The sequence below is a fragment of the Anneissia japonica genome, unplaced genomic scaffold (assembly GCF_011630105.1).
Source record: "Anneissia japonica isolate Jap-2015-1 unplaced genomic scaffold, ASM1163010v1 scaffold1231_len1163931_cov198, whole genome shotgun sequence".
Lineage (NCBI taxonomy): Eukaryota > Metazoa > Echinodermata > Crinoidea > Comatulida > Comatulidae > Anneissia > Anneissia japonica.
The window spans coordinates 55,458-65,877 of record NW_022728604.1 but is presented as its reverse complement, the minus strand read 5'-3'; the positions used below and the strand labels follow the sequence as shown (position 1 = coordinate 65,877).

The 10,420-nt window shown below is 36.5% G+C and overlaps 1 protein-coding gene across 1 annotated transcript in view; it reads left to right on the top strand.

Moving 5' to 3' along the window:
• LOC117114358 (midnolin-B-like) overlaps positions 1-10,087 on the top strand; it is a gene marked incomplete at its 5' end in the record, with an annotated part of 25,525 nt that extends 15,438 nt beyond the window's left edge. Inside the window, 3 exon segments of the mRNA XM_033258008.1 lie at positions 3,229-3,412; positions 6,854-7,048; positions 7,814-10,087. Coding sequence (XP_033113899.1) covers positions 3,229-3,412; positions 6,854-7,048; positions 7,814-7,977 — 543 coding nt within the window.
• Positions 10,088-10,420: the final 333 nt, after the last annotated feature.

The following is a 10,420-nucleotide window of genomic DNA, read 5'->3' as shown; positions in this document are numbered from 1 at the left end:
TATATATATATATATGTATATATGTATATATATTTATGTATATGTATATGTGTGTATATATATATATATATATATCATGTATTTATGTAGGCCTATATATATTATCTTTACTTTAAAGAAATATGATAGGCCTACATTTAAAAAACAAAAGGCACTTTGTACATATTGCCAAACAGTGAAGACGTCTGCCGAGAGCTTTCCTTATTGTGTCTACCAACACTTTTATTACAAAGCCCAGTCACTAGGAAGCAAGAACTCGCTTAATGAAAACGTCATTAACAATCGGCAGAGGAATAATTATAGTTAATTACTAATGTTACTGTATACTATGCTTCATTTTATTAGTGGTTTTAAATCTTAAATCCGTGCCGTCAATCGAAAAACAGTTTAACGCGACGCTAGCGGCTGTTCATAAGTGCAATCTAGGTCTGTGACTGCTTAAGCTTTAACGCGATATCCGCAAAGACAGAAATCAAAATGTGTTTTTCTGAAATGTGTGTGAGTTTCTGGCAGGGTTCATGGCTATGTTAATTCCTCTGTTTCCCTATTCCCTGTCCTGGAAGTCTTATTGGGTGTTTTCATTACGTAGGACATCCCTGCCATCGAGGGAGATATAGTAGGCTCTGAGCATGTTCCATATTTGTGGGCGTTGACGCCACATAAGCCGTAAAGGAAGCCCCTCATATTAAAATCACGCACACAAAAACTTCTGCGTACACGTTCTAGAAATAGTTCCAGCTCAAAGTGCATCGTTCACGGTCTGATAAACAATTGAAGAAACATAATTTGGCAAACTTATGTAGAATAAGCAAATTGGCCTTCACCGGAATTGATTAATCAAAGCCAACTACAGTATACTTCTTCATTGAATCATATCAATAGTATCCATAGCAATATCTTCAACGAATTACGCTCGACCTTCTTAATTGCGGTTTAGTTTTCACGTGCGATTATCTATGCAATGCCTATTAAAACAGTACGTGCGAGTAAGATGATTTCTCTAAAACCAGTCGGGAGCAAAAGTGCCCCAATGATCCGCTCGTCAAATGTCACCTCCATATTTCTGAATGTGCAAATGTTCTTTGCTTGCGTGACATTTAAGGGAGAAGCGATTTGACATTTATGCAGTTGACACGGCTCAGCCAACTGCCTGCAGTTCTGAGTACAGTATCGTGATTGAAATGGCAATGCATCGAAGAGAAGCCAGTGAATTTCTACATACATCCATTAATCTAAAACGTAATCCAACAGGAAGCTAGGAAAAAATGCGCGAACACATTTTAGAGAAAAACCAATGAAATCAAAGCCGAAACACAACGAAAGGTCAATGAAACAGGAGATTGTTAGTAGAATATGCATGACAGTGCACAGGTACATTAACGGAGAAAAAAATAACGAAACTGAAATATCCCGCCACGACTTACGGTAAGCTTACAAGCCTCAGAGGCGTATTAATGCAAAGGGGGAACCACTTACGCTACTCGAATTTACCCAAAGGCTTTACGAATCGCGTATTAATACTTCATAATGATAATGAAGAAAAAGCAGTACAATTCACTCACCTTTTGAACAGTTAATGAACAGAGAAAAAAAATGTAGGTCTATGTCACCGCTCACCGAACACATTTCGTTACATAACTAAGAAGTGATTACAGTCAAGAAAAAGTTTTAATCCAACCATTATGCAACATATTATAACATTATTTGGGGCAGGGCCTATCCAACATATTGAGGGTTATTGACTATGTAGAGGTCATCCGATAGGACTTCCCAATCTTAGGCATTGGGTTTGGGCCTAGGAAGTATGGAGGATTCTTTTTTCAGAATAGTTGTCATTCAAACGAGCTAGCAATAGGCGCGTGCGTATAAGTACTTAGCAGGCGTGTCACTTGTAAGCCTCGGCTCACACGTTGAGCAAATTAAACGCGTTGGTGCAAACGCAGGTAACGCAACTCAGTGTATAGTAATAGTGCTTGGACTGCGTCAATGCGTCGTAATTGCTTTTGTGTGAACAAGCCTACGCGTTGCACTGCAGCCAATCACGGAAGGCAGAGCTCTGGATTATTCATAAACAGGCGTAGGAGGATGAATGGCAACCCGAAATTAATTGTGATGTTAACTCTTAACAAAGACACTTTAATCACAGTGAAATTGTAGAAAACACAACGAGGCCGCAACTAATTCAATTTTTACCTGTCAACGAGTGTAGTTTGAAACCGATCGACGTTTGGTCTTCTGTAAAGAACAAATTCATTAAGTATTGATAAGGTGATGTCCACGTAAGCCTGTGTAATTGCCAACCACCCCCTTGTCAGCAATTAACTAGTCGTGCTGTTAAATGAGAATAATAAATCAGTATGATAAGTGTGTATCTACAATCTTTCGTGCGTAAGATTGTCTACGCATTAATTGACATCTTTTTCAAGAAATATTAAACTTAATGATCTATTTGATGGATCTTGCCCTCTGCTGGAGATGTTAAGTGTATTTGATTCGTGTATCCGAATGTTAAATTGAGCACTACTGCAGTGGATATGTGCGCTTTATAAATATTATTATTATTATTATTATTATTATTATTATTATTTATAAAATACTGTTTGTCGTAAACCAAAGAAAATTTATTAATTCTAATTGACTTACTGACTTTCTAATATGAAATTCATTCACTGATAACCGTACCTGCCAATAAAGATTATGCAAAGAATATAGGAACGGATGAGTAGTTCATTAACCAGGATAACATTTTCTCAGTATAATTCTAAATAAATTAAAATCTAATAAATAAACTTCAATTCGAGCCTTGAATGATATTTCCATGTGTATTACCTTAACACCGTTGTTTCCTCTGAAGTTATTCCTTATAACAAGTACCAGAGGCGGCCCGGACTCCCTCCCCCTCCCCCACCCTATTTTTTTTTAATACAAAATGCATTCAAATTTAAGTTTGAGAGTGCTATTTACGCCCATCTGAGGTGCTATAGTCTTCGTGGGGCTGAGGTCTGGACCGTCTCATCTGTTCAATTCCCATCCCCGCGACCCTCTTTTTCGAATTTCTAAAACAGCCACGGAGTACGTTAGGCCGATGTTCATTACCGTATTAAAGGTTGATGATTACTATGTGGCTCTTTCGTTCTGCACATTGCATTTGCGTGGATGATGTAAACGAGGTGTTAGGATAACGTCATCAATGAATAACCATTCGTCACATTTATTTCTCTTCCCCAGCCTCCATGTCCTCTGCATCCTCGGTCCATTCCAAGCTCCCCTCCACCGAGCCCGACAACTACCTCTCCGGCCACCACACATGCGACGTGTGGCGCAAAGGGTCAGCAATCGTGGCCTAGGACAGGCGCATACATTGACCAAGTGAATCACTATGCCCCCGGAGTGTTTTCGGGAACATTTTCCGGTAAGTTATATGCTTTTTTTCCATAGAAAGTGATGCTACGGGGTATCTATTGAGGTACTATGTAAACGTGTAGTAATTAGTGCCCACATTACATGTATTGATGACGTAAATAACTATGTTAGATTTACATGTCACGTGATTAAGCCCTTGCACTAACAACTTGTTTGCAGTCCGTGGGTTCCCAATTACTTAATCGACAGTCGGTACCGTAGTTATTTTGCATTTAATGACTAAATCGTATGTACTAAAAATGCCCCTAAAGATATTTTTATCACCACGATGGTCATCTTCTGTCTGCAATAATTTAGAAGTGGATGAGAGCTTTGGGGTTAGATATGGTAATTGAATCAGGCATCTATAAGCTATCATGCTCATTGTATACAACTTCCACAGTCTAGACAGGTTCAAACCAGAAATAAACTTTGGTATAATCTACAGAAATGTACAAAGTACACATATAGGCCCTAAGTACTCCAAAGGGACGTTAATTTAAAAAAAACAAAAAATTGATCTGATTAGGTAGAAAATCTGTGAACGGGACACCATAAATGGTACGGTAATAGACGCTGTGCTTATTCTTCATGGATACGGTGACGTCATTGAGTCCAGCGATTATAAATACGATACTTTTCCATAAAGTAAGACATAATTGCCAAGAGGGAGGTTTTCTGAAAGTGTATATATGTATTTTTAGTATAAATAAATACCGTTGGCCGAAATTATTGGACAAAACCAATGTGTTCTTCACCGTTCGTTATACGATGGGGAAATGGTAACACCCTTGATGTCTGAAATATAATTTTTATCTACATCTGATGATGGGCCTACTACTTCACAGATATTACATTTGTATTATATCTAGGCTACTACATTGCAGGTATTACCTGTTTGACACCTTTATTTGACAACGCGTCATCTTGCGGCTCGTGATGACGTTGGCTAGGTACGGTACATAGTGTGAATATTAATTTTGAGAACTCTAAAGTTTTTTTGTGTCTACTGCCCCTTCGGGGCGAAAGGGGGGGGGGTCAGTAGACACTTTGCTATCATCTGGCAATTGACCTTTGTAAGAGTAAATCCGGTGGAGGAATTATGGGATGGGTCATAGGCCTATAAGCTATAGATAAAAATGAAAAGTAAGTTTACGAAAAATGATGCCATGCTAGGTAAGACTTGGCCTGAGAGAAAAGAGTCCACAATCAGTAGACACAAAAACCATGTCAAACAGTAGACACACATTCCCACTGGGAGCCTATTTATATTATCCTAAAACCAGATGAAATTCTTTACGGATAGTTGAGTATAATTAATATAGGCCTACAGAACCAGTTGGGTTACTGTGTACCAGGGAACAGTTCAATTACATGTGTACCGTACCGTACTTTGACACTTGTTACGCGCGTTTGAACGAGACGTCTGTCATAAACAGTATAATGATAATGATGAAATAACTGATTATGACGGGGATAATAATATTAAGCTAATGCTAATAAATGGCGGCATTCGTCTTGGAACCCTTTCTGATAACCATTAAACTGAAGGAGGAACATGCATTAAAGACTCATCGGCCACATTTGCAAGCGTTGCAACAACGTACTCTAGGCCAACTCTAAAACTACACTTTATTAAAGAGAAAATCGCTTATAGGAATCGATGACCTCAAAGTTGCATTCATTGTGATTACCAATTTTAATCCTATCTGGTTTTGTTTCAAAATCAAGGCTTTATGTAGCTTATGGAAGGTCGGAGTAATGTCATCTTTATTGTTTTAATAAAGACATTGACGAATTCCGTGAATTGCGCTCCTTTTGCGGTCGTTGGCATTTTGTGAATGAACGGCCTACTTTCAGCTTACGAAGCCAATTCAGATTCTAACGTCAATTTTATCAAAATTATAATGCGATATTACAAAAAAAATATTACCACTACATGAACGTTTAAAGGCTTTCGATGAAGAAATGGCAAATTTAACTGGGCCATTGACGATTGACATTTTGAAATTCAACCGAGTGTGATGCTTGTGTGCGTTGAGCACGTAAGATTGATAATCACTCGCCAGTTTAATAGCCGCTGGACATGTGAATATTTCACATGAAACGTTCAACCTGGCATTCATATGCTGTCACGTCATCAATTTTTTGGTCAGGTGATACGCCCTCGTGTCTCCATTTTCATGGCTCCTGTATTCTCTGCAAACCAAGGCCATCTATCTGCATTTATAAACCTTACTGAAGTCAGGTAATCACCGAAAAATTAAGGATTAGCCTTTTGTATTGATTTTCCCCGAAAGTCAATTTGTTTATTCCGATATAGGCCTATTAATAAATACACAGTAAAATACGGTAACGATTTACCACTTACCAAGGGGTACTATAAACAAGTTTCATTTTATGACTGAACAGTTATTCAGCAATTGTGTGACCTATGAGGTCATCTATAAATTAACAATTGAGAGGATGAGACAACGCTATAGATATTGTGGTCAATACAATCCTTAATTTGAAACCATGGTAACAGAAAAGCGATTTGCGTCAATGCGATTATCCCCATGCACAATGGTCCTTTACCACGCACCCTGCTCTGTTGTGTGTGTGCGCTGTGTTATACTCTATAAGTTACCTAGTCAGTCCCTTGGATTTTTAATATTCCCAAATGGACCTGGCCTTAGCAACATATTGGATGACGTCATACGCGTTCAGCAACCGTTGCTAGAGTAATATGGATTACTTTCTATTAAATTCCGTTTCCTTGTCATTCATCGTTGACATTCATATTCCTTAACACAGGACGAGTTTAGTGACAAATCTATGGCCTCGGAGTGTTATTGAAAAAATATATATATTTAAATTCTAGATAACGAAGTAATGACGAGAATGCTCGGTACTTGCCTTCTCTTAAAACGTTGCTAGAGGAACACTGTACTCTCTCTATACGATGAGACGGGATTTTATCAAACATTTTTTTTTTTGGCATGTTAAGATTACGGAGTGTTGCCACAGTAAAAAACTATGCAGATGTTAAATAGGTGCGTTTTAAATCTAGTCATATATAAATATTAACTTGGAATGATCCAGCGAAAATTCCAGAGGCAGTCAAAAATAAAAATGATAAATAGCCATATAGTTTTGAGCTATAGCTGTGGTTGAGCTGCTTGGGTTTATAATTTTAGAGGCCAAGGTTCAAATCCTGCGACACATGTTTTTCTTTCATGACTAAAATTTCAATGAGTTTGTATTATAATGTTACAAAATACCTGTTAAGCATAGGTCGTCTGTGCAGATACCAAGCCATTATAAGTACTGATTACAGTACTGACACTCGAAAAAAAAATTATAATTTTATTGATTCATAATCATCATTAAAATACATTCTTTATGCCTCTGTATAATAAAATATAAACCACCATAAAAATTATGATTTCACTGTGTTGTAATTTTGCAGGGTCATTGAATACGGCTATGAGCGATGAGGGCGGCAAACAGAAACGCGACATCAACACGATCGCGTGTATATTGAATGATCTTCTAAAAGCTGCGCCAGTGTACAAACAGCTACTTGAGGGCAGGCCTCGTGCACCAGCTGTACACACTACCAACTCGACCAGCGATCTGCCAGGTTTCCGAAGAAGAACGAACGGTAAGTTTATATTATATACGGTAGCCCATACACTGATATCATTAATCACATTATTTAAATAAGTAGTAAAGGATTAATGTACATGAAAACCTAGGCCAATGCTCATTAAAACATTCATAAACATTGCTATTGAAAAGTAATTATTAGCCAATACACCGTGTAATTGCTAAATTTATAAAGTAAAAGTGATATATTCAAATTTATATCAAAGTCTGAGGGTGTCGTTTCCGACCATCTATGAAGTGCTATAGACTCAAAATTTAGTATCTCAGTCCCAGCCATGGCGAGGCTGCGAGATAGTATCATGTAAATTGCCCCTCTGTCTATTTCGTATTCCCGGGTCCGCTGAAAGCGCCTATATACACGAAATTGTTTAGTTATATCACGGAGGAAATACGTTTTCAAATGTACAATTTAATAGCTAAATTTCTAACATAACAGTTAAAACATACTGTGTATATTGTTTTTAATTTTGAAGTTACCAGATAACATACCGTAATTATCGCTACGATTAGGGAATATTCTATAAATCTCAATATATAGACATGGCATACAGTAAGCAACTGCAACGTTATTTGCCTCTCAATGTTTGTTAGTACTGATGAGGTCAGTTATTTGAAAGTTTACAGTGAACTATGTTTCGTTTTTGGCCCGTTATTGGTACGAAAACAGAAGCTTGCTACTATCTAGTACATGCGTCCTAATTTGTAAAATGTTTGTAAAGCATTTTTGTAGTATATTCAATATAAGCTTTTCTTTTAATAGATGATGTACGGCAGGAAAAACACACAAGAGATAAAATGGCGCACCTACAGATGATGATGAAAGATCGTCAGGAGCGTCGACGTGCTCGTCGCAGTCTACGGTCACCGTACAACACCACCCACCGCTCAATGGATCGCCTAGAAGGTAGTAATCTTGCCGTCTGAAATGGCTTGCAGCTTTCTCAGCTAGAAATAGCTGGGTTCGATTTGACGACTTTTCCAGCAGATTTCGGCTGCTGAAGCTTGAAGAGAAGCTTCAAGATTGACGAATACATTTCATGTTGGAGCCTCGGGCTAGATGCATCGAAGTATGTAGCAAGTGTACGGTGTTTTATTTGAATGAAATCACTCTCGTACTGCTGTTTTGAGAACGATATTTGTTGGTTGCTAGGGAATAAGCTATCGTAGGTTATATAACTGATGATATTGATTTGGGAAATTTTATGGAAGCTTATCGTATAGAAATTCTGAAGGAATGGAGAATATGAAAATAAATTTTGTTTCTTTAAGATAATTTACTGCAACTCTAGTAGTTAAAATATAATGGAGATTTTGTTTCTGTTTTTTTTTAGCAAATCTCAGTCTGGAAAAAACTTATACTTTGACATAAATTAATAGTCTTAGAATGCTAAATTTACTTTCAGAAATTAATTGCTATAAATTGCATTTTCATAGCTGACAATGACTAGAAATCAGGTAATGAATCGAAAATATGCAAGATATTGATTATGATTTATAGTAAAAATGTATTTTGCTCAATACGTAGATCTACAATATTTGAGTTTAATATCAATTTTTAAATAAATTTTTGCTTGTTTTAGATCATATTAGTCACATGTAACTGCCGTAGATTTTACTAAATTTGAAAAAAATCAAAATCGCTTGATGTGTCGTTATAAAAAAAAAACATATAACATTTACCAATTTACCAGTCTTACTAGGTATAATTACAATAGAACATTACAATGCGTCAGTTTAATGCTTATTGTTAGGTAGACCTAGCAGTAATTAATAGAACTGAGCCGGGGTGTGGTCCGGGGTGGCGCTGTTTTAATTGATCCATGGAAATCCGCCATTTATAATATATTCATTTTTGCTGTTTATGAATAGTCTTTTAAATAAAATATACATTTTATTTTCATACTATATCATACAAACCTTCACATTATAATGTAGGCAATTGTACTTAGCGTCCGTGAATATACAGACCTTGAGAATAGGCCCTATACATATAATGGTATATAAAATCAATAATAATAATAATTAATATGAGTACAGGTATACTTTACATATCTTGAGATGTATATAAACATATATATTTTTGGTATTTATTTATATATATGTTTATGTATATTATTGAGACTATATTAAATGTCATATTAGGCCTCTTTCATGTTTATTCCTGAACGTCGATCCGTACACAGTATTTGAATACAGTTGGAATTTTTCTGTCCGTATTTAAATTCCTAGTATTTCTAGGGTTCTAATGAAAAAGCTGGAGCATATTCTAGTTTCTTCAGTTTAACATTTTGGTAAATCATTTATCATTATCCGCCTTGTACGCCTAGATAACGACCTAGAGTCTGTAAATTTTCGGCGATTTTTGTAGTTGCCGGATCCAAAATACAATCAGAGCCACATAAAAACGTTTAACCAATAACCAGTAACCGCTTAATTATCAACGAAGTTTTAAATCTTTAGTTTATGTAATTCTTCACTATTTTGGTGAAAGTTTCCTTTAACCTACTAAACTACCATGTAGTAGGATATATTTACCGTACATAAATTTAGCATTAAGTTTTAGAAAATAGTTTTAGAAAAGCCATATGAATAAAAATCGATATTATCAATGCATCTGTATTTTCGAAGTTTAGCAATCAAATTTCATATAGGCATCCTCTTCTTGATTATCTGATGTGCATTTCCATTTTGGCGTGCACGTTGTGTAATTATTACGATATTTATTGTATATGTATGTTAATTACTGTAAACAAGTACTAGGCTAACTTTTTGGTGAAGATTTGTTTACCATTTTTCAACTTCCACCACGTGACCAAATTTTGTAAATATCTTGATGAAAAAAATAATAAAAATAAATATTTTAGTGATTTGAATATGAAGATCATCTTATGTTAGTGTAAAAAATTAATATTATGTTAATGTACAATTTATGTTAATGTAAAAATTATACAATAAATCGAAGTGATAATTCTTTTAGTCTACTGGGTGACGGAATTGATTTTGTAGTAACAATAAAATAGCGAACGTCAATTGATGAACGTCTACGTTTTTTCTTTAATTTAATTTTAAGTTAATTCCAGTAGGCTATCGTGAGTGCTTGTTGTGTGACACTGATTGTAAATGACCTTTCCACTAATTCCCGCCCCCTTGACGACAGCGTGAAGGCTGGGGCAGCGCTAGCGGGGGGACCAGGGGGAAAGGACCCCCGTCGGGGACCTCTGGACCCCCGCCCCCCGCTTGTACCCCCAGGTGTCGGGGGAATTTTCAGCAATTTTAAAAACTTTCATTTAGTGCGAGTAATGCTACCGTATGTGCGAGGTGTTGTATACTATTGCGATCGTATGGGATGCGGTGGTAGCGACAGGGG